We start from the raw sequence: 24,578 nt of genomic DNA on the forward strand, positions 1-24,578 counted from the left end.
CAGTGTACAACTGGTTTCACAAGGAATTTCTGTTTAGCCTACTCATTAAAGTGCTCCAAAGGGAATCTGAGGTGTTTGTATTCCATGATTCTTGAGAACCAGTCACTGTTTATGCTGGCAGGTTTCCAAATAAGGAGAAAAAAAGGATACTTCTGGGTCAAATTCTTGCTCTTAAGGTTTTATACTTCTTACCTCTTGGGTGAGTCCTGTGCTCTGTCATCAATCCTCCCACAGAGCATCAACCAGAGCCCTTCTGGCCTTTGCGATCTGAGGTGACATGGAAGCATCACCTGTTTATTTTTTTAATACCTCTGGCCTAAGACTTACTTTAACCCTCACTGTTGTTCCTGCTGCAGAGAAGAATCCTGGAAATTAGGGGTTTCTTGGACACTACCATTTGCTGCTTTCTGCTGGAAAGCAGGTAGTCTTATTCCAGCTAGGGAAAAATGCAAGTTAATCTTTTTAACTTCACAAAAATGTCTGAGCCTAGGAAGGAGAATCAATACCTCTGTATCCCTAAAATTAGATATATGTACACTAAAACCAATTTAAGATGCTTCAACTGCAACAGCCTTTTCTACACAAGTGTCTTTAAATCTTTTTTTTTCCCTACTGTTAGAGGAACAGAATAAATAACAGCAACTGTGTATTTTAAAATTACGTTGTTAATAAAATCCTGGTACATTTACATAAATGACAACATTAATGTACAATTAAACAAAGCATTGTAATATTACAGCAACAAAAGAGGACCTACATATTTGTACAGATAGCTGGAGCAGCTACTTGAAAATACTTTCCAAAATAAAGCCTTCTGTGGCATTTCTCAGTGATAATTCTGACCCTCCTGTATGGCTTTCTGTAATAAATAGGGTTATTGGAGCTGGTGATGTTCAGCAGATGTGTACCTAAAGCACAAAGGGAGTGTGCCCTGACCAACCTGTCAGCTGACTAAAAATCCTTATCCATGCATGCAATTTGCCTCTGTGTAAATCCTTTAGGAACAAGGCCGTGTCAGATTTTGATGGATTTGCTGGGAGATGCTGGTGGTTCCTTCTCCTTCCCTTTATCTAAACTGTGTCTGTGCTGGGCTTTGGAGCCTGGGCCCAGCTGAGCCTCCTCCTTCCACTGTGTTTAGATACAATGGGAATAAATTGTTGAATTTCTAATAAGGAATAAATAGTTCTCCACTGAAAACTTGGTTTCCTCTTGTTCCCCCGTCTACAACAAATGGAAGTGTTCTGGCAAATGATTTTTGGTGGGTGCTTAGCACAGCTCAGTGGAAGTAGCTGGAGGTCTTTCCTTAATCCCAAGCAGCTCCAGAGAGAGAGCAAACCACTGAGCTGGATGTTCTTTGGAGGCCAGGGGAGGCTTTTATTGCTCTTACTGCAACTGGGCAGTTTTTCAGCCTATTGCCAGCTCCTGCTACACCTGAGCACTCTACGAAATGTCTTTCGTGACGTCAGGTCTCACAGGTAATGTTCAGAAACAGGCTTTTAAGGTGAAAAAAGTGACTGACTGACACTGTCAGACCTTTACAGCAAAAGGGTAGACAGTCTTTTTCTTTCTCCTCAAAACAGATCTGGATTAACAACTGGCACAGTGAAACTGTATTTCAAAACACTCAAACCCCCAACTCTCCCCTCCCCTCCCTGCCCCAGCTCAGCTCCTCATATTAGGCTTAAAGAGTGAGTAATTTCAGTGTTAGTATTAGTTTCTACTCAGCTTTGAACATACAAAACCTCTCTCTCAAGGTGCAAACAGTTTGGGGGGGAAGTTTCTGTCAGTCTGTTGCGACGCACAGACGCTGGGACTACTGAGGGGAAGTATTTGTGTGCAGACAGATGGCTCGTGGGATGGGCTTTAGGATCAGCAAACTCCTTCTAGGCAGCCTTTTTACAAGGAAAACATCTGTGTGGATGAACCTAAGCCCACGTATTAGTGCTGGGCTTAGCTCAATTGCCTCTTTCTCCACAGCCCGGCGCCGTGCTCGTGGAAAGGGCAGCGCCAGTGGCTGCGGTTCGGGCTCTCCCCTGCACCCCAGCTGGTGTTTGGGCCGTGGCAGCGTGGTTGGTGTGACAGTGTCGTTCCTGCGGCGGCGGCAGCAGCACAGAGAAGCCAGCTCCCCTCCCTCGGCACGGGGGGTGCCCGTTCCAGGCTCCAGGGCACTCTCAGGAAGATGCAGAAGGCAGGGCAGCCCCAGCGACGCCTCCGGCGCGGTTTGCCAGCCAAACCGGGGCTGCCTCACACCCTGGAGGTGACATACACCGAGTGCAGGCGGCCGGCCAGGGCTGCCTGCAGGTCCCTCAGAGGGTCCAGGCCCTGCACTTTGCTGTTCCTGCTGTAGATGAGCTGCTTGAACGAGTCCTGCTCCAGCAGGGAGCTCATGTGCTTGAGGAAGAAGCCCTCGCAGAAAGAGGCCAGTTCTGGTGCATTGTGAATCTGAGGAAGACAGCAGGACTATTAACCCCTCCTGTACGTCACAGACCTAAATGACATCCCTGAGCCACTCATTCCTAATGCTTTCCTCCTTTTTTTCTCTTAGAAAACATTAAAAGACAGGAGTAACAGCGGAAAAGCACTGAAGGCAAGACTTCGTCTGATCATTTCTCCTGGTGCTTTTTGCAGGGGGGCATCCAGGCTTTTTTAATTCCTTCCCCTGCCGGCCTGCTGTTGGCAGGGCTGCTGGCCTGCACTCCAGCCCCTTCCCTTCCTGCAGCAGAGCAGCTGGCTGATGAGGTGGCCAAGGTACCTGTTTGGCTGAGCCACAACACACAACAACGCTGCTGCGCCGGCAGATGGTGAGCAGGGCTCGGGGCAATCAGGACACGGGTCACAGGACGGGAGCCTCTTCCCTACAAGGAGGGGCTGAACACAGGAGAACAGGGATGCTGCACTCCTGAACCATCACGGGGTGATTTCTGCCTGGGATCTGGCTCCTTTTGCTTCAGGATCAGTAACGAGAACAATGAAACTCAAGTTCAATATTAAGGAGCTCTGTGCACGCACAGCCTCTTCCTGGGAATTCCGTGCAAATGATAATTTAAGGCAAAGTACACAATGGCCAGTAGGGAATGCTGTTTCCCCTTTTTACCACTGCACACTGTTAAATTTTAGGTCTGAAAGAAACCAGCCCAATGTGAGAGAAACTGAAAAGCATCAGTGGGACACTACACACACAGTGGGAAAAAAATCATTCCCAGCCCTTTGTGCAGTTTTCTCCTTGTCTTTAAGGGATCTGATCCTGCAAAATTCCAGCAAGGGCAGAGTATTTCTCTGATTTACGTTATTTGCTACAGAGAATATGCTCCTTTTGGAGCTGAAAATAATATTCTCTAGCAGCAGAGGTGCCAGGAAAGGGTTTACTCTGTAGTTGCTGTGGTGTGATCAATTGCCCCTGCTGCTCCCAGGATTTGAATCCCACAGGATTTGCTGATGTTGCTGTATCAGCCTGCTAAGACAGCTTTCCCCTACTCTGCAGGGATGCCCCATCCATTTCATCCATGATTGCTCCAGACAAGAAAACACACCGGGGCTGTGCAGGACTTTCCAGCCTGGAGCTGGGAATTATCTCCCTCGTGTCATGGCTGGGAGGAGTTACCTGCAGGGAGGGTGCCCACCTGGGGTTTTTAGCTACCACCAGCAGCACATAGGCTGCTCACTGGGGTTTTCAAACCAGGGGGGTTGGATCTACCTTTGCATATTTATAGATGTTGACAGAGTTGTCCATGCTGATGGTCTGGGCACAGAGGATTTCACAGTGTCTCTGGAGGCCGTCCAGCTGGAACAGGCTGGCAGCCGACAGCAGCTACGGGGACAAGAGAGAGGCTATTTGAGATCATGAGGCTTGAAAGGCCTGGAGAAGGCAAACAGGACGGATGATTTCCTCTCTGAAGAGTCTCTGACTCGCTGTTTTAATGGCCGAGTCCTCATCAAACAGCAAAAAGGCCGCTCCATGCTGAAGTGACAGACTGACACATTTCCCCTCTTAGCAAAAGCTCCTCCCACAAGCATATTTGCTCTCCTTTCTGTCAGCACGACACAGAAACACCAAGCAGTGATGTTTTGAAACTTTAAAGCTCATTTCCAAGCGTTAAATATGCTTCTGGACTGAATGGGAGCCTGCTGTTAGCTCCTGGATTTTGCCTTTCAACTCTGTTTTATGCCCCAGCGCACTTGGCAAGACTTGGAAGAAAAAGCTCTCTCACCTCTAAGATATCAGTGGTGGGAATTTCCATGGATTCTGTCCCTCCATAGTATAAATACTGCATCAGCATCTGGAATGGGAAGAAGGCCAGGCATGAAGTTATCACGGCAGTCACAAGGAGCTGTTGATGGCTGTGCTCCCCTTCCTGAGCAGACGGGAATCGTGTCCTGTGCCGGCTCTCACCTCCACTGGTGGCTTTTTCCTCCCTCCCTAGCGTAGCAAATCTGCTGCTTTCTAACAGTCCTTTTTCTCTTAGGCCCTGAAAAGGGCCCTGCTGGGGATTTGGGGCTGGGGGTGGCAGCGTGTCTCTGAGCAACGCCACTGTCCTTGTCTGGGATCCGGGCTGCTGAAGCCTGGCAGGCCGGTCACGCGCGGAGCTGCCAGCGAGCCCAGCGTGAGCATCCCGGGGACCTCCCAGCCACTTGCCTCCCCTGCTGGGCTTCTAATCAGCTTCCAGCCCCTCTCCAGGCCTGGAGGAAAAGGCATTAATTGTCTGCAGGGAGAGCAAGAGGCAGCTCCTGCTCTTTGATCTGCATGTGCCACCCCCAGCTCAGACAGTGTCAGGGGAGGGAATGGAGCTGGTGTTGGATCACAGAAGTGTCCTGGGTGCTGGGTGGAGCTTGCAAGCTCCGATTGCCATTCCTAACAGGGCTGGGAACAAAACTAAGCTGCTCCTTGTGAGATTGCCTTATTCAACAGAGTTACACGAGAGCAAGGCTATTGCCAGCAGAGCCCTACCCACATCTCTGGTGGCTCAGCATCCTCCATCCTACCTGAGCCCACCTCTCCTTAACCCCTCTGACTGTATTTACCATAAAATTGTGAAATAGTTCACTGTTTCAATTCTTTCTGATTTGTCTCTCTCCCTCCACTGAAGCCCAAGTTTATCTTTAGAAACCTTTTGATGTACAAATGCTGTTAAGGAAGCTGGTTTCAATAGTTATGTTTTCTTCTCTGCTGTGGCTTGAAAGTGCAAAATTTAGATGTCATGTATCCAACACAAAACTTGTACAGCCCCTTACAAGCAGAGCAAAGGTGTTCTCATGGTCAACTTACTTCCCTCAAGTGAGATGAGAGCACTGCTGACCAACAGACCAGGTTTGTTTGCTTATAAAAAGAGAAAAAAACCCTCAACCCTTTAGTGAAGCAGCTACATGACCTATTCTGCACTTCTCATCTCCCTGTTCCTCCACTAAATATGGAAATGTCATAAAAGCAAAGCACAATTCTCAGTTCTGAGCCTTTCTTGACATGGACACCATTGATTTCTTATCGTCTGATCTGAATTAATATGAAGCCTGGCAATGCAGCTGCTGTAAATAAGTTACTTTTTGCTTAGCAAAGCACGAAAATGGTGTTTTAAAAAGTATGAAAATGGGGTATTAAAAGTATAAAACTACTTTTCAGTAGAAGACTAGTTTCTCCTGCTTTATGGAGGAGTCAGCTGCCGAGGAAGACAATAAGAATATGGAGTGGAAGAGTCTGTTTTAAGGCTGCAACTTTGGAAAAAGGGTATTTCAGAAAACTCCTAAAATTCAGATCTGTTGAAAGGTACTCCACTTCTACTTGCAGTATTATCTAATTATGGCATTACTTATTATCTGCTTATGATATTACTACTTGGGTTTGTCTTACCTTCCAAGCAGTTGAGAAAAATAAGATGAAAAAGAATAAAGAAAGAGTGGAATTAAGTTCCATACCTTGAAAATGTTGTATTTCATATCGCTGATTTCTACAGTCTTGCTGCCGTGGCCATCGTGCTCTGTTTTGTTGGTCATTAGTGTCTTGAACCTGGGAATGGTTTTCAACAGATTTCATTGAGAAGATTTGGTTTAACTGTATTAGTGTGCCACACACTCATCACAAACAAGGGGAAAACAAAGATCCCTCCTTGTTCTTTGCAAGCTGAAGATCGAAACATTTCCTTTAATTTAATGATGATTAGTTCAGGGACAATTTAAAACTGTAAATGGCCAGGATCTGATCTAATCCCACTCTGGGACAGGTGGAAAACCCTCTTTCTATGCCAAGAACAGAAAGAAACTGCAAACTGCAAGTGCACCAGGGCAGTGTGAGATTCCAGGAAAGCTGGAGCAAGTGCAGCTCTCCCTGCAAACTCTGGGAGAAGGAATGGGAAGGCAGGGAATGGCTGGATATGTACACTCCATCTACCACACATGATTTCAGGGATAATCATGGCTGGATTCATTATGTCTCTGCTTAGTGACTCACCTGTTAGATGCAGTGACCAGTAGGACTTTGTGTGCATAAAAGAGCTTCCCTTCCACTAAGAAAGTTACATCAGACATTTCTTTATTGTTCAGAAAGTGAGGATCTGTTGGGTAATGAGACAAAAAAAAACGGTGATTTTTTTTTTAACTGTGCATGCTTTTCAGAAAATAAATAAATAAATACAAACAAACAAACAAAAAACCCCAATCCAGCAGCAACCAAAAGAAGCTCACTGCTGAGGTGAGCACCTTACCCAGCCGAGCTGGCAGAGTCTTTCGGATCTCGGGTATGCTGGGAATGGGGCTGCTGCCATAGCAGTGGGTGAAGATGGATGCCAGCTGCTGGTTGATGGAATCATTCTGCGAAGAGGATGGAACAGGGATCAGCAACTTGCCATTGAGCAGGTTCCAAATGTGCCGTAAGGGCTCACCTGGGGCTCACAGCAGCTGCGCCCTACAGGAGTTACCTCCCCACAGAGGGACAAGCTTTAAATTAAGGCAGAATTACAATATCTGTGGAGTTATGGAGGTATATAGAGCTGCAGAGCTTCCCCGAAGTGTGTGTTTGTCTGGAGGCTCTTTATGAATTGAGATAAATGCTTCCCGTGCCATAACTCCGAGGGACTTTGCCCAGCCATTCCCCTGTGCCTGTTGTGCACAACAACAGCAAAACCCCAGAACGCTCAGCTGTGGCACAGTTATAAAACTCTGACTCACTTTGCTGGTTTTGAGGATGTCAAACATGAGCTGCAGCCCCTCACTGACCAGCTCCTCGTTGTAATCCTCCTCTTTGATGGTGACAAACTCCCGCAGCAGGGTCTGCACCACGGAGTAGCGGGACTGGGAGAAGGTTGTCCGCAGGGACTCGATCCACACGTGGAGCTTCCAGGGCACTCCTGCAGCCACAGGAAAAAGGGACAGTGAAAGATGATTTCCTGAAGCACCTGTGAGGAGATTATCCTGCTCCTATTACTAACACTTGGCAGCACTGAAGTAGCTCTACCTACATCCTAAGAGCAGATAGATTTTTATCCTGATATTAAAGGTGACTGAACTGGGTCACTGACAGATTAAGTGACAAAGGATTGGCAGCAGGATCATAAATTGGACATTTCTGCTGATTTTTAAGGATCAGAGACTCCCTGTTTTGCTCTGAGCTTCATGGTTAGTCAGAACCACAAGACAAATTTGAACTGAAGTTGTGAGGATACATAATGCCACGCAACTGTGGTGTGAGGTCTTTTCTCCCAGTTACACACAAGCCTCAAAGCTTTTCTCCCTCCTACCTTGATATCATTTTTGTTCCTTCACCTTAAACCATCAATAAACAGTGAATTTTAGGTGTAAGTATCTGACAGGGAGAGATGCCCCTTCCTTTTGATCCGTGTGAACAGAGGATCCGACCAAGGGTGAGGGACAAACCAGGGCAGCAGGAATTTTGGGGAAAAAAACCCACTTGTGAGGAGCCTTAAACACTTTTAAAATTTAGATTAGACAGCTTTGCAGTTGTTGCTCTTCTAAGCGAGAGGGGCAGAAAAGGAAGGTTTTTTTATGCCAGATGCTGAGAAGGAAGGGCTCACCCAGTGCCCTGAGCTCCATGGTGATGTCCACGTAGCCGTGCTCGGCGCTGTAGTACATGGCCTCCTGCAGAGCCTTCATCCGCGTCTTGCACAGCCGCACCTGCCCCTCGCTGGAGCTGCCCTGGCTGGAGGTGTCACTCTCCACCCCCTCGGCCAGAATCTCCTCCAGGGACAGCACATCCCCCTTGGCCTGCTGGGGCTGGCTCAGGAGCTTGCGCAGGACGTTCCTGAGCAGGGACGAGAGGTTTCACTCACTAACAAAGGAAATTTTAACGACTCAGACAGGACTGTGGGGATTTGGGATTAGGGATCCGGCTCAGTAAATAATAATTTCCTTCCCAAAGACAGCTGGCACTGTGGAGCAGCATGGAAACCACTTGTCCATCCCTACCCCACATCCTACAAACTGGTGCCCCTCAGCAAGGGCAAAACCATGGCCTGTACTCCTCACATGGTGGGTTTGTTTGGAATTTCACACGGCAGTTGCAAGAAACAGACTTTCTTGTTTGTGTCTTGTTTGGGGAGTTTGCATCATGGGTGTCCCTCACCCAGCTGGGGACAGCTGCTCCTGACATTCCCCAGCCCGGCAGGGCCACCCAGCACTCCCTGTGCTGCTGCACTGCCACCAGCTGTGCTCTCCGTGTACCCACACCACTCCCTGGGGCTAAATCCAGCTTATTTAAGGACCCAGCTTTAGGATCACCCCATCCCATCCTACGACAGAACAAGCCTTGGATCTCACTAAGGTTTTTTCTGGGAACACAGAGATTTCTGGAGGAGCTTGCATGTCTTATTCCTGAACAACCACCTTGAAAACAAGGTTGGAGGGCCCAGGCTGGCTGGTTTAATGATTCACCTCTTGCTTGATGCAGAGATGCAGACACCCAGGCTCTGCTGTAAGTTATGCTTGCCACCTCAACCTGATTAGATTCCATCTCAGAACATGAACCAGGATCTCACAACCCTGATCTCACAACCTGTCCTTAGGTGGGACTTGGTCTGCTGATGTGGGGCTTAAAACCAGCTCACTCTCAGTGCTGCAGAGCCAGACCAGCAAGCGTAAGGAGCAGAAACAGCAAAGAAAGATCTTTGTTCTTTGTTGTCAGGAGAGTCTTAACCCCATCTGCTGAGCTGCACACGCAGGGGTTTGGGTCACAAAGTCACACGGAACACCCAGAGTGCAAAAAAAGCCCTGTCCTGAGCAGGAGCAGAGCACTACCTGTGGCCGTGTGCTGCTGAGTGGCTGAAGCAGTTCATGTCCTCGTGGAGTGACGATGACATCCCGTTGACTTCCAGCATGCTCAGGAGCGGATCGGCGCCCCTGCTGAGCAGCAGGCTGACCAGCTCGTAATTCCCTGGGGAAAAAGGACAGGAACATCAGGATGGTCCCTCTGTGGAAGCACAGAACACAGCACTGGCCACAGGCAGGAATCCCTGGCTCTGTTTCCATTAGAGGGAGTAGGGCGTGGTGGCAGGAGATCCAGCACTGGGTGTCACTGGGAGGGGAGGAGGCCTATTTCATTCCTTCCATAAAGCTTGGAGAAGAGCAAGCCAGCCACTCATCTTCATAAAAGCACAAAGATAACAGAGAAAGAAACAAAAGAAACTAAAACCACTTTGAGGTGAGAAGTGTTGACAAACAAGGCCAGCACAGACTTGTTCTCAGAATGCTCAGCTCCTGACAGCCCACTAGAAGAAATGCAGAATTTTTACCTGCATTTAATAAACTAACAACCCCAATTTCTTTATACAACAGTTATTTTTCCCCAGGCTGAATGGAAACTTGTTAATTTTTCACATCTGGGTGTTGCTTAGGCCCACAGACATGCCCAGACTAGACAGAGGCTGGTTTATGTTCCTTGACAGTGCTTTGTGAAGGAATTGGTGCCATCAGCTCTGCTGGGGGGGCTCTGGGGAGGAGTCAAGAGTGGGACAAGCTGGAAAACAGACATTTGGGGCCCATCAGGCTGGTGGCAGGAAGAGATGGAGAGTGCTGAGGCCACAGGGAGCTCACCTGCAGCTGAGGCCAGCTGGAGGGGGGTCTCAGCATAGTTGTCCTCCCCAGTGTTCACGGCAGAGCCCTCCACATGGGCACCAGCGTCCAGGAGCAGCTGTAAGGGCACAGGAAAGACAGGGAGTTGGGAAAAGAGCAATTCAGAAGGACCAAGCAGCCAGGGCTGGGTGTTAGAAAGGAGAACCAGTGGGGTCAGAGTGAGGGGGGCCTGCCTGGAGAGCACCTCCTCCTTTTTTAATCTCCTTTATGGTCGTGGCTGTGCAGTTGGAATCTCCAACTCCAAAAGGCTCTGCAGTCAGAGCAGGAAGTCCATCCTAGCTCCATGCTGTGCACAGGAAGCAGAGCTCCCCCAGGGAATTCCCAGCCTGGTCATACCTCGTGGAGCCTGTGTAGGGAGGCCTGGAAGCTGCAGGGACTGTCACACAGAAGCTGCTTTCACTGAGCTGCCATGAGGGAAAGAGCCCCCTCCCAGGTGACAGGGAGAAGGTGCCAGGGTGATGGGGATGTTTTATGGCCAGGTGGGGCTGGCAGAAGGCTCTGGAGCACCCAGAGCAGTGCTGGCAGGGGCAGGCAGGAAGGATCAGCCCTGTGTGTGTGTATCCATCAGGATATTCCATGCTGCCACAACTGTGGGCACTGCAGTACACAACAGGAGCTTTGATTCACTTGGCTTCATCTCCTGGGAGAATCAAACTCGTATCTCACACATAAATTAAGGCTGTCCAACCTCTGGAATACCAAAGGCTGCCCGGGCAGTTTGCCAGGTGGAATCTAATCTTTATAATTATGTACAAATGTACACAAACAAAAGATGAGTGTGTGCAGCCTCCATTTACTTTTTTTTAATTTTATGCCTTCCCTTTGAGCAGAAGGTAAATTAAATTCAATAGCAATTGATTGTCTGCTGTGATCAGTTTTTCATTCCCCTGGAAGTTTGGGTTAGCATTTCTGGGGCTCCACCCCATCCTGCTGCCCCCTGTGATAATTCCACAGAAAAGGGAGCAGGGAGGATGCCACAGGCTCAAATCCCACAACAGCTTAAGTCTTGTTCATGCAATTCTCAAGGATTATGAAGGAAGTCACAGATGATTTGCTGCCATTAGAGCAGACATCAGCACACACTGGATTTTTGCATGTAAATTTATAAACCAATTAATATCTACTGTTATAAAGCTCCTGATCAAACAGCCAACCTGCAACCACTCCACATGAAGCACTAGTTTACTTAAAACCAAAGAAATGATGGTGCAGCACTGTTTTGGGAGCAGTGAGCTTTGGAGCAACACTGAAACCAAATTAAAATACAGAAACACGCTGCGTTTTGTTATCAAGGCCTTGCGAGGAATTATGCCACCAATTTTCATTCTCCTTGTTTTAAACAGCAGGCAGTTTTTTCAATGGTGTTTAGGAGGCTAAGGAAGGCTGGGAGCAAGGGCTCACAGGGCTGCATTTCAGTCCCCTGTGCCTCCTGGAAGGATTCCTGGCTGGAATCTTACCTGGACCACCGAGATGTGCCCGTGCAACACGGCGAAGGTGAGCGCAGTCCAGTGCCGGCTGTCGGGATGCACCGAGGGGTGTCGTGGAGAGGCACTGGGCACCTGGAGCAGGGAAGCAGCACTCATTACCCACTGCAGCCTGCCTGCCTTCCTCCCCTGCCTTCCACAGAACCAGCTTCTTCCTCTGTGAGTGACAGGCCCAGGGAACGGGGACTTGGGTCACTTAGAGAACGCTGTGACCAGCACTCGCTCTGCCCCATCCCCTGGGACTTTTTTAAGGGCTCACTGGTTTCTCCCTGTGGCAGCTCCTTCCCTCCCTCTCCCCTGCCCACTAGACTTGCCAGTGCCAATCCTAACTGGAGCCACTGAGTGCTCCAAGAGGTTTGGAAGGTGTTCTCCCCCCTCCCAAATCCCTGAAGTGATGGTTTCTGGGAGAAATGCTTGTTTGAAGCTTCCAGGACTGAAGCCTTCAGTTGCTAGGAGAGATTTCAGAACTCCTGTTAGTTTACAGCTGGATAATTACGGGCAGAGGGTTACTCACTGGTATATCTAAATTTGCTCCAGCATCTATAAGCATTTGGACCATGGCTTCATCTCCAGCAGCACAGGCGTACATGAGGGGGGTCATACCCTTCAGAAAGGAAACAAAAAATAAAAACAAACCAAAGTTATCTTTCCATCCCTATCAACAGTGACACTGTCATGGACACAGCGAGTTTGAATCTTAATGTACAAAGTGTGTGTAGGGACAGCATACATGTATTTATAAAGCATTTTTGATTTCTATGCAGAGGGGGCACAACTGACACTGGAAAATGACCTGGACAAAACATCACTGGACAAGGCTGAAAGAACACAAAAAGGATCACTGAAAATCCTAGCCCTGTATTGTCCACAACTCTCCAGCTTTCCCAAGGCTGCCAACAAAGAAATGCCATTTCTTGGCTCATTTGTAGCCAAATGAACTGAAGGCAGAAAGCAACACAAAAATACAGACGATGAATTTATCTGGCAACTTCTCCCCATTGCTAAAATCCTATTTGCCTCAATATTTCAGCATTTCAATCCCATAAATCTCCCTCCCTCTACTTAACCAGCAAACCATGACGGCTCAGAGATGAATTATGAGAAAAATGAGCCTTACTTATGGAGTTCATTCCTGAAGTAGCCAAGGACACAAAGGAAATGGCCTGGTACAATCCATTCCTGCTCACATCCTACACTTTCCTGCCCCCTCCCCTCAATTACTGCAGGCATTTGAATTTTTTACAGGCAGCATCTCCGCAGCGCAATGTTCAATAACAGAGCTTCGTCCTTAATGGGAACTGTACTGTAAAATGGAATTACATCTCTTGCACAGGAGTTCTGCTCTTGACTCTGCTTTTCAAAGCAGCCACAACTCCCAGCTCCCTGCTTTGGGGCACTTCCACTGGTGAGGATATTTCTCGGTGAGATATTCTGGCTTTTGTGGGGCTTGGGAGGCTCCACACTCATTAGAGACAAATAAACTGAGACTTCAAAACACAGGTGTGCAGGCACAAACCCCAGGCAGGGTTCTAAAACTTGTATAGACTTACACCGTCCTTTTTTTTTAATTTTTAATGTTGGTTTTGCACTTCCTGCTTGCTCCTTGCAAAGGGAAGAAGAGATTGTTCTCCTAAACATCTCCAATCCCCTGAAACCAGAGGGCTGGTTGGTCCCCATCAGAACTGAACACAGCGTCCTGCTCCGAAGTCACATTTCTGAGGGGATGTTCTGAGTTCTTTTCCACAGATTTCCATGTACACAGATGGGCAAGTGGGTCTGAACATCCTGGACATGCTCACACCCTGGGAGTGGTCAAAATCCCAGCCTGGATCTAAAGCCTTTGTAGTAAATTATCCAGCAGCTCTGTCATGCCTAAGTCAGTTTTCCCAAGTTTGGGCATCTGGCTTTGTCTTACTCTCTTCCAAAAGGAGCAAAACAAGCTGGTGGCAAAGTCCAGCTTTGGGTTCCTGTTCCAGCTATAGCAGAGCTCACTCCCAGAACCTGGATTTAGCTTTGCCTGGGGTGGGCAGTGCCATGCAGGCACTTGCTTGGACACAAAGCTGAGTTGCTCCAGAGTCAAGTGGAGAATTTCCAAGCAACAATGTCTCCAGAAGGGGCCTGTCCTGCCCTTTTTGTTGGTGCCAAAAGAGTCTCTGAGGGCCAAAGATGACAGAGCTGCCCCTCTCACATCAGGGCTGGCAAGACGATCCCACCCACAGGATGAGACATCAGTGAGTGACAGCAGAAACTCCTCAGGCTTCCCAAGGGAAGCCTGGGAAGAAGGCCCACAGGGATTTCTGTGCTGACACCTCCCAGTTTGCTGGCTGGATGAGAGGTAGGAGACATCCTGCAGCAAGAAGTGACAGTCCTGGCACCAGTGTCTGAGGTGTTAGGGCACAGTGGCTCACAACGCAAATCACAAAATAATCTTTGAGAGAATCTTCGAGGCCTCTGGGCTACAGGAACTGCAAAAACTTATTTAAAAAAATATAAAGAGGAAGTGGGAAGCCTTCATAATATAAATCTGCCACCTCAGTCACTTTACTAAAGTGAATATCTATGATAAGATACCCACCCCAGTGACCACAAAGCTCCTGGTACTGGATTTATAAATAAGGCAACTACACACCCAGCTATGTCCAGGAGCAGTTTCTGCTACTTGTGTATACATTCACACTTCCCTTAAAAGTGCAGGAATGCCGGGAAGTGCTATAGAAGATGTGCCAGGTTCAGAGCTGGGTCTGAAATGTTACTGCAGTAAAATGCTGGCAGTGAGAAAACCTCTCTACCTGAACATAAACCCTTCCCACTGCTCAATATCCTCTTGTTCCAGAGATGTGACAGCTCATTCTTCTCGCTGTGACAGCTGTAACGAGTGTTTATTTAGGAGAGGTGGCTTTTTTCCCCCCTTTTTTAAATTAAAAGCTAATTCCATGCATTGAATGATATCCCAGAGGACAGACTCTGCTGTTACTTGATGGGACTGACAGCATGAGCAGAAGCAGCCAGAGACTCCCAGGACTACCAAATCCCTATGGCTCAGTGTAGCTGAGCAGGGAACAGTTAAAAATGGATAAACAGACACATCAGCATGATGGACAATGAGCAAATCTAACACTGACTGACACCAGGCCACTGGGGTGGGGTCCTCAGTGACGTTTCTTGTATTCCAAACTGCTCTGAGCCTGAAAGCCATGAGACAAAGACACCTTTTGGTCACTCCTCACTAACCCAGCCATGATTTGGGCTGCTAAGCCAGAGGGGAGTGTCACTGGAAAAGAAACCACTTTGCTTTGACATCCTCTCAGCACGTATCAGACTTTCCATTCACTGCCCCTGTGTTAACCTGCCTGCCATCAGTGCCTGAGACAGCCCATCCAAAGAACAAGACATTCCAGCTGATAAACAATCCACTCCGGGCTTCAATGGGATTTTTTTTTTTTTTTTGAGGGGTGGCATAAGAATGGGGTGGGGAAGTATTTTTCTGTGTTTTAAGGGATGCACTTTCAGCCTAAACCACGAGCTAGAATTACAAAAACCCTCGGAGAGGCAACAAACACGACCTGGCATTGATTTGCCACGTGGGAAGGAAGGAGGGAGCTGCCGATGCAGGGGGTTTTGGGGTGGTGAGGGTTTGTCCTGTGGCACACCTGATCATCCATGGTGTTCACCCCGTCGGGGCCCAGGGCATCGATGGCTTGGTTGATCAGATCCGTCCTCCCGCAGTTCAGCATGCGGAAGCCCAGATCCTGCTGGAATTTCTCAGTAGCAGCTTTAGCATCCAGTCTCCTGAAGGAGCTGAAGCAGCATTCGGGCCTGTGAAAGACAAAAGAATTCCTGGATGGTGCCCATATCATAAAAAAAATAAATGGATCCTTTGTCTTTAAGGGACAAAAAATATCAAAAATTTTTAAAAGTATGAAATAAAAATCAAATTTAGGCAGGGGAACACCCTCAATACTTTTCCAGCAACTCAACTGAAGGAAGTGCTTGAACGTTTCTATGAGGATCTACTAAATCCTTATCCTTTAGATGATTATCAGGACAACTTTTATGTCATCTGGAAGGAGCCCAGGGATTACTGTAAATCCTCTGGCTGTCTGCTCAGACTCTTCTGAATTCCAGACCTGGAAGTGTGTCTCCTTCACTGAAGGATCACTTCCCAACTGGAGGCTGGCAATAGAAGCTCAGCCCTTTGATGTTATTTTGGGGTGAATGCCTTCCACAGTACCCGCCTGGTTTCCAGCACAGGCTCTCGAGCAAACTCCCAGTGAGTGAGATATCAGCCTGCCAAGTTCCTCTGATAAATGAGATGCTTTCAGCACAGCCATCCTCCTCTGGAGAGTCTGGACAGCCTGCCAGAGGAACAGGCCACTCATCACCTCACACAGAAGATTCAGGATGAATCTCTCATAAAATCATACCATAATCTTGTTCTAACTGGTATCACAATCTACAGTGTCACCCAGAATAAAATGTAATTACTTTATATAATAGTAAGAAGAAAGACAAAAAGAAGAATAATATAAAAAAAAAGTGAAATGACTCCACTTGAAATCCAGTGAACTTCCGGAAAACAAAGGTTTTTGAAGGGATGGAATTTGCCTTTGCACATTGTTCCTATCCCACAGCAAGTCAGGAACAAATAAATAAATAAACAATTAAACAAACAAACCAGTTTCAAGACCTTTTTTTTCCCCTGAACATGCTGGATACGAAATGACTGTTTTAAAGGATCAAATAATGCAATTTGGAATTAACTTTTTATTTTTTTTGCTAGTTTAGATCTTTCATTCCAGCTATCTTATAAAGCAAGGAATAATCTTGTAATTAAGTCTGAGGCACAGAAAAACCCTGAACCCAAATACTTGCATTTCATATTTAACTTTCAGAAAGACAAAAAATCTTTCAGCCCCAGCTGCAGAGTTTGGCCAAAGTTCCTTGATCTCAGGAAGTAGCAGAAGGTTAAACGTGCATCGCCTGTGCGGCACAGCGAGATCTGGCTTCTGCAAAATGCAGTGAAAGCATGACCCTGAGATTAGCTCCGTTGGTTAGAGCATGGTGCTAATTCTTAGGAGCTGGACTTGATGATCCTTGTGGGTCCCTTCCAGCTAGGAACATTCTGTGCCTGAGCACCAGGAGCTTGCACCTGTGGCACACTGGGGCCTGGGCCACAGCATTTCCAGCACTGGAGGGACTGATCAGAGACTGAGTGAGCTGAGCTGCAGCCCACAGAGGGGACTTTCTGAGTTTGTCATCTCTTTTGGAGCAGCAAGAGCTTTTATTGTTTAATATTGTCCATTTTTGTGCTGGTGACTGGCCAGCACTGAACCCACCGCACTAATTGGCGCGTTGGCCGGGAAACCTCAACTTGGCGAACCAAAACCACTCCACAAAAGTTTCAAGAAGCTCCAAGGAGCGGAGGAGCTTCCCAAAGCTTAGCCCACGTACTTGAGCTGGCGTGGCTCGCAGTCCAGCCCCGGGAGGAGCAGCCTGGCCGTCTGCCTGATGTCGTCGCTGTCCACGGTCAGGCTGCGGCGGTGCTCGGCGTAGGTGATGGCCACGCGCATCCACTCCATCAGCGGCGGCAGCAGCATGAAGGGGCTGTGAAGTGAGGGGAGAAATCCATTAGGGAACAAGGGCTGAGGCCGGAGGACACGCTGTGGGCTCCTGGGTGTGCAAGGGGGATAAATCCCACCTGAGAAAGGAAACTGGACTGGAAGGTCGGGGCTGTGGGAAGGAGCCGCTCAGCCCCGGTCACCTGAGCAGTTTATGTGATAGCTGCGTCTGTTATTCTAAATAATCCACAGGCAGCACAGGATTATTTATTATTTATTATTATTTTTATGCTCCTCTGCTAGGAACACCAAAAATATCCTCGACTGATTGCAACTTCAAGCCTTGCTAATTCAGTCCTGCCTCCTTAATCTTTACCTTATCACTATCCCCACGGCTTTTTGCCATTTGCCTTTCTTATGCAGAGCTCAGTTTTGCCCACCTGACCCTCAGTTTTGCCCCCCTGAGCCTCCACACCACGGAACTGGCGGAACAATGAGGTTTTAGTCAATATGAAGGGCTGCAAGGCAATAAAGGAATATAAATAAGGTCATAACAGCAGCACCAGCTCGTGGCTAGCCCCCCCTTACTCCTGCTGTAAGAATGAACACGGCACTGAGATTACACATTAATGTATAGTTACCATAATACTCTCATACACAACACATCTCATCCACCCTCTCAATATACAGCCAGACTGATCTATTCTGCTTGATTTTTCCCCAAGGATACCTGCCACCCCAGCGGAAGGCTTGGAAGTGCCAGCTGTAATGAAAACACCTCTCCTATTCCCAGTAACGACTTCATTAGCTGCTGTGGGAAAAAAAAAAAAAACCAAACCAAAAAAAAAGCCTGTTCCATTTAACCATTCAAAAGAAAAGAACTGAGGGGAGAAAGGATTAATTACTTTACAAAGTTCTGAGAGAAAAAATATATATATGAGGGAATATGAACAGATTTGGGCATTAATGAAAGCAGCTGAAGCCATGAAAGGCATTTTCAAAGCTGTGCCTGTGTACATGTGTGAGGGCAGGAAGAGGGAGCTGCACCAATCCCGTTAGAAACCATTTACTCATAATGGGATTTACAAGCAGAACTCCCTTTATCACGACTTTGAACACCCTTCAAGCCGGAATAACTCAACTCTGTAAAAATATGCCTGTTCCAATTCTCCCAGTTGCAAGGTGCACCCTGAAACGCTGCCACTATCACTCCACAAACACACCCACTATTTTTCCCTCTTCTCCTTCTCTTCCTTTTCTTCTGAGTTGTGAAACAGCTTCTACAAAACCAGGGGTGTTTTAAGCACCGGATCCTGGATTGCCCGGGGCCAGGGTGTTTCTAACAGGACACTGACTTTCTCCTGTTACCAGTTCACTTTTCTGTCAGGGAATCAGAATGTCAGGGTTGCTGATATTGCTACAATCACCGCTTTGAAGATCACCCAGCAGCTCATCCTTCCCAAGACTTTCCCAAAGGGATGGGATGAATCATTCCAGCTCATCCAATTCAGAGCTGATTGACCTTAAGGGAAGAGCAGGAATTGTCCACAGGTATTTGGGAGATGCCTTTAAGCAAATTCTCTGCTCCAGAGAAGTTCAACTCTTATCCGGCCTGGAAAAGAGCCATTCACACTTTTTGAATGCAGGTACTTAAGAGAGGAGCCAAAATAACTATTTATCTTTTCTATGTACTCTGCAGAGCCTCTAGCATGGAATTCAAAGTTCCACAGAGGTGGTGAGGGCAGAGAGGTAGGCCAAGGAGGCAAAAAAGCATCAAAATTAAATACAGAATTAAATTATATTTAGATTGGGAACGCTCAGGAGCACTGGAAAAGCTCATCTTGTGAGAGATTCCATCCGCCACCTTTTGTGGTAAACAAAGATTCAGGCCACATCCCAGCTTCCCTGACACTCCCATGGTGGGAACACTGCTGGCCAGGGAACCATGTCCCTGATCAAACCCTGGGGACTGACTCAAGGCCCTGGGCAGCCAGAACCTGTGGTCAGCCAGCAGCAAATGCCACGGAGTCTGCACCAGAAATAACACCTATCCTGAAGGAATTTCCACTCTGCAGAAAATCCACATGTGCCAGGGTTATAAATGGCTTCCACACAAGCAGACTTTGGATGTGGAAAACTTGCTTTGGGAGGAATAGCAAGAAGATTTTTTTTCCCCCTTCTGTTTCTTTTTTTAATCTTAACAGATTTTTTTTTCCAAAGGCTTTAAAAGTGACAGCTCAGACTGCCTGATTCTCCTGGTGTCCAAAGGGGAGCAGACATTGGAATGCAAAATGCAGTGTCAGGAAGGATGTTCTCATCCTGCTGTCCTGATTTTCCAAACCCCAACACTGGCATTGCTGTGCAAATTGGATAAATCATTCTTTATTATTCATTTTTCTATCGAGGGTCACTATAATGGCTTCAATTGCTATTTTGCTGAAAAAACTTCATTTCTCTGCAAAATTTCTAGCTTGAGGACAGGCTTTTTACTCTTTCCCCCTGCTTTTATCCAATTATTTCCTTTCTCCCAACTTGGCCACGCTCTGGGAACAGCTTTACCTTCCTTTGCTCGCTGACACCCCACCAGATAAGCAGCATTATCCCAGGACTGAGGCAGAAAGAAGAGGTGCAGTTCAGCTGAATGAAACACCAACACTGGGTCACGCTGCACTAAGAAAATAAATGAAATTACTCATTTCCTAGAAAATAAAATGCTGTTCTCAACCCTGTGGCCCTGAACCTGGGCATCCATCTGCCCCCGAGGAATCACTGATCATTTCAGTCTGCAGCAGGGGAAGGGGGGAAACCTTAGTGGAAAATTAACTGGGAGATGCTGCAAGCTAAAGAATTAATTTCTGCCTGTGTGCTCCTGCCTGTGCCGTGTTCTGCCCGGTGCCATTCTCCTCTGCTCTTCCTGACATTTAGAAGCATTTGGCAGCTCATTAAATTCCACACATGAAGCGATCCAGCCTTGGGAAGCTGTCATATTCCAGCAGCAGCTCACTGGGGACACAGACCCTCAGTTTTCTTGGAAGCACAATGCCACCATGGCTTCTTCCAGTTTTTTTGCCATGAAGTTGTCTTGGAGCGATGCCAGCGTGAACTGGGACTGTGCACAGGACTGGAAAGTAGAATAGGAACTGCTCCTCTTCTGTACACCTCGAGAAGGATCACACCGATGTCTGATACTGTCATGGGCTGTCAGTATTCCACCCGTAAGCTCTCTGAAATTCCCTCCATCTGGAACTGGACAGCCACTCCACTCCCGAGGGGATCGCCCTGGAGCTGGGTGAGAGCGCTCTGAGAAAGAACAGACTTTATCATGGGCTTTCCCCCTTCCTTTGAGCTGAACCACATTGTTTTATTTAGACATAGCCGAGGAGGCCAAGCAGCATTTGGCAGAGAATCTACAGCAAGTTTTAGGATAACTTTTTCCTGGAAAAGGTACTTTCATTAGAATGGCTTTGGACATGACTGGCATGTGGAGAGCACATGCAGCATCTCCAGGAGAGGCTGTGGGATCACAGACTTTCAGGGACATCCATCACAAAGAAATCATTCCCCGAAGTGGGCTCTTCTGGGGATTTCCAGGAGCACTGGGATCAAGATATTTTCGGCAAAGGGAACTTAATTGTATGCAAAAAGGAGAGCACTCCAGAGCAGTTAGAAAATCACATCATTCTTCCCCTGCTTTGAGCACCTGCTAACTCGGGTGAAGACAGTGGGGTTTCCCACAAAAACCAGCCATTCTATCACACTCCTTCTTCCCCCTGGCTGTGCCCCCAGGGAGATCCAGTGACAAGACTGCTGAAAAAAATCACAGAGTCATAGAATGGTTTGGGGTGGAGAAAGCTCATCTTGTTCCAACCCCCCTGCCATGGGCAGGGACACCTTCCACTAGAGACTGCTCAGAGCCCTTTCCAACCTGGAGGGAAAAAGGAGGAATAAAACATTTTCCCTGCTGCCCCACCTCTTCTCTGCTGTTTTTCAGTGCCTTCTGCCCCGCTACAGCAAAACAAAGCAGGAGCCAACAGTGACAGCAACAGCAAGAAAGAAAAACCTTGTTCTTCTAAACAAGGCTCTCCTTCTTCTAAAGTGGGAAAGAAAATCCTGTCCTAATGGAAGCAGGTGGGAATGGCAAAATTCACCTCCCTCCTGGCAGCCTGAGCACGGCCTGAGCCACACAGGCACAGTCTCCATCCTGCCTGTCCCCAGGCCTTCTAAATGGTCTGAGTGAACTAAAGCACGTGGAAATCTCACAATATTTATGATCAGAGTGAGGTAGCCCATGGTAGCCCCCCATATTTGACTTACAGGAGCTATACAGAGGTTTCTGTGGAGAAGAATCCCAAATCTTTAAAGATCATGTTGGGGTTTTGCAAGAGACTAAAAAATAAAAAGGGAAGGTTTTCAGTGCAGTGAGCTAATGTTTGAATTTATTGCTGGAATCAAATTCTATGGCTCAAAGTCACTCAGATGGAAAAATCCCAAGGATGGCAACAGAGTCAAAAAGAAATTAGAGTGAAGTCTCATTACTTGGAGAAGGGAAAAGATTCTGAGGCAAGACAGAGTATCCAAAACTCAAACCATGGCACACTGATGTGGAAAACAGTGGCGTATTTACAACTTGGATTCTCAAACACTAAAACCCCTCTTCAAGCAGCAGGGAGGAAAAAAAAAATGTATCTCAGAGTATGTAATTATATGTGAATAAACAGCAGAGATGTTGATTTAGAAGAAACACAAAATTGTTGCTCCAAAATACAATCAGCTTCAGACAGGAGCTATTCCTCACAGATTCAAAAGTATTTTACAAAATTTCAAGAACTTCCCACATTTACAGGAGAAAAAACAGGAATGACCATGCTGGGCCCTATTCAGGGATCATCTCAACATGTGCAACATCTTTCAAGGCAGACAGTCCAGATCCTTATAGAAAAGGAAGAAGATATTTAACTACATCCAACTGACCCCAAAAAGTGTTCTCCTGACTTCCCTTAAAACAATGACTGGCTCACATCTCAGAAGATAAGAGTTCTCAAATTTTAGTGGATCGTTATCAAGTTACTAAGGTCTTGGCTTGGCTATGCCATGAGTTTAGAGAGTTATCCTGCAGTCAGACACTAATGGAATGAAAGCCATCTGGTTAATATTATATTTATTGGGATCCTTTCTCCCTTGAATCTGCCTTCAGAGTTTCCTCTTTATACAGAGAATATAAAATGGTACAAGAGTAGTTTAAATCTAGAACTGGCAGATCTTTCTTCCCACAGACAGAAATAACACCTTTTCCATCCTTGGCAAACCACGTTTAAAAATAAGGTGCGGCATCAGAGAGGTTTTACTTCATGTTGCTACAAATCAAAGGAAAAATTAAATTTGAGTTCACTAAAAAAAAAAAATTATACGAAGTAATCATTGGGAACTCACTAAGAAACTTAAAAAGACCTCTCAAGTCTATGGTTTATTTATTGTAATCACATTTTACAAACTTTACTTTACCAACAGGGAAAAGATTTCATTTTCAGCCTGGAAACAAGCACTGGTGCTGCTCTGGAATGTGCCATGTGTCTCATTAGAAAAACATATTTGCAACATCTGCAAAGCTGAGGCAGGAGGAAGGTTTCTAGAGAGGCAGAAAATAATGAAAACCAACTTTGAATGTATACAGTTGTTGTTAAGAGGCAGATAAATATACACGATAGTTTAACTATGACAATATGGTCACAGTTATGGGGTCAAGGATGTGACAGATTTCCATCTGCCCCACATGGAGCTGTTGGAGCCCTGATGGACACGCAGGAAATGCAGAGGAAGGAAAACCACCAATCCTGCTCCTGCTCCCAACTCCTCAGGGCCCTAAAACTCTCCATAAGCTGAAAACTACAGCAAACAATGTGGAGGGTGAACTATTCTTCCATGTGTCTGGACCTAATTGCAGTCCTGACCTCAACTAACATGGAGTGAGTCCAGTGGAGGCCATGGAGATGCTCCGAGGTCTGGAACACCCCCTGTCTGCAGCCAGCCTGGGAGAGAGAAGGCTCCAGGGAGACCTCATGGAGCACCTAAAGGGGCTCCTGGAGAGCTGGAGAGGGACCTGGGACAAGGGCCTGGACTGACAGGACAAGAGGGAATGGCTTCCCACTGCCAGAGGGCTGGGACAGATGGGATATTGGGAAGGAATTGTTCCCTGTGAGGGTGGGGAAGCCCTGGAAGGGATTCCCAGAGCAGCTGTGGCTGCCCCATGCCTGGAAGTGTCCAAGACCAGGTTGGACAGGGCTTGGAGCAACCTGGGCTAGTGGAGGTGGCCCATGGCAGGGTGTGGGACAAGACCACTTTTAAGGCCCCTTTCAACCCAAACCATTCCATAATCCTGATTCCATAATTATTCCAACAGTGGCTCTGGCCAGGCCATCTACATCAGATCCAAGCCTTTCCAAACTCCTACAAAAAGGTGACTGCCCTGGTTTGCAAGCACAAAACACCTTCCAGACAAGATCCAACCAGTGCAACTTGTGGAGTCCTGGTAGCCAGGACCCACCCTGAGGAATCTGACCCAGGAAAACCTTGCCATGCCCAACAACTCCAGCAGCAAAGGAAAAAACTGGTACATTTTGGAGCAGGACAGGAGCACAATTTCCATGCATGAAAGGAATGAGCCTGTAGCAGCACGTTAGGTGATAGTCAGAGATAAACACGGGCAGAGAGCCAGAGTGGGGTGTCTGCTATTCTTGGATCAGCCTTGATCCTGTGGGCAGAAACACCAAGCTGTAACTCCTACGGTGCATTCCAGCAGCTACACTGGCAAACTAACAAAAACCAAACCAAACCAAAAACAAACCAAAAAAATATCCCGTGCTATCTGCAAGCAGATTTACCAGGGGTCAGCTGGTTCTTCACTACCCACAGCCCAGACTCCTCCTTCCCCAATTTTTTTTTTTGCCCATTACAAGTAATTCCCAACAGCAGGACTGAGACAGCAGCCCTTTTAGTTATGACTTCAATCTGATCTGCCAACGTGCATATGTTAAAAGCATATGCTGGCTCTGGAGCCAAACCCAATCTGCCAGATTCAATCACTGAACTGGTTTTCAGGGCCCACTTGTAAAATCCTGACACGGAGTGTTGCCACGCTCATGAAAACTGCCCGGAGCTCCTGAGTTAAAGCTGTGTGAGCAAAGAGCCAGGAAGAGAAATGCTTTTTTTTTTTTCCCTGCAGTTCTGGAATATTGAGAGCTGTTATATTAATTATAGCTGGAAAAGTTTGTTCTGTTAAACAAAGACAATTCTTACCGAAGCAAAGGAGCTTTCACAATAAACAGGGAAAGGCTTCCCATTTACATCCCAGCACAAGCCAAAACCTAATTAGTGTTTCAAATAAGACATTTTAAAACACAGAATGCTGGTATCTAGAGGCACAATATTTCAAGGTTAAAAAGATGATTCTAACATGTTTCTTTCCCTT

At 47.1% G+C, this 24,578-nt stretch overlaps 1 protein-coding gene across 1 annotated transcript in view; it reads right to left on the reverse strand.

Moving 5' to 3' along the window:
• Positions 1 to 500: 500 nt before the first annotated feature.
• Positions 501 to 24,578, reverse strand: part of ABTB2 (ankyrin repeat and BTB domain containing 2) — a 111,729-nt gene continuing 87,651 nt past the window's right edge. Inside the window, exons 4-17 of the mRNA XM_038138043.1 lie at positions 17,007 to 17,159; positions 15,206 to 15,371; positions 12,070 to 12,159; positions 11,529 to 11,630; positions 10,033 to 10,129; positions 9,238 to 9,373; positions 8,019 to 8,245; positions 7,156 to 7,334; positions 6,693 to 6,798; positions 6,440 to 6,542; positions 5,908 to 5,998; positions 4,209 to 4,277; positions 3,695 to 3,808; positions 501 to 2,442 (exon numbers count right to left, since the gene is read on the reverse strand). Of these exons, the coding sequence (XP_037993971.1) occupies positions 2,245 to 2,442; positions 3,695 to 3,808; positions 4,209 to 4,277; positions 5,908 to 5,998; positions 6,440 to 6,542; positions 6,693 to 6,798; positions 7,156 to 7,334; positions 8,019 to 8,245; positions 9,238 to 9,373; positions 10,033 to 10,129; positions 11,529 to 11,630; positions 12,070 to 12,159; positions 15,206 to 15,371; positions 17,007 to 17,159 (1,831 nt within the window). The 3' untranslated portion in view covers positions 501 to 2,244. The remainder of the gene's footprint in view (positions 2,443 to 3,694; positions 3,809 to 4,208; positions 4,278 to 5,907; positions 5,999 to 6,439; positions 6,543 to 6,692; positions 6,799 to 7,155; positions 7,335 to 8,018; positions 8,246 to 9,237; positions 9,374 to 10,032; positions 10,130 to 11,528; positions 11,631 to 12,069; positions 12,160 to 15,205; positions 15,372 to 17,006; positions 17,160 to 24,578) is intronic.

The sequence above is a fragment of the Motacilla alba genome, chromosome 5, assembly GCF_015832195.1.
Source record: "Motacilla alba alba isolate MOTALB_02 chromosome 5, Motacilla_alba_V1.0_pri, whole genome shotgun sequence".
NCBI lineage: Eukaryota > Metazoa > Chordata > Aves > Passeriformes > Motacillidae > Motacilla > Motacilla alba.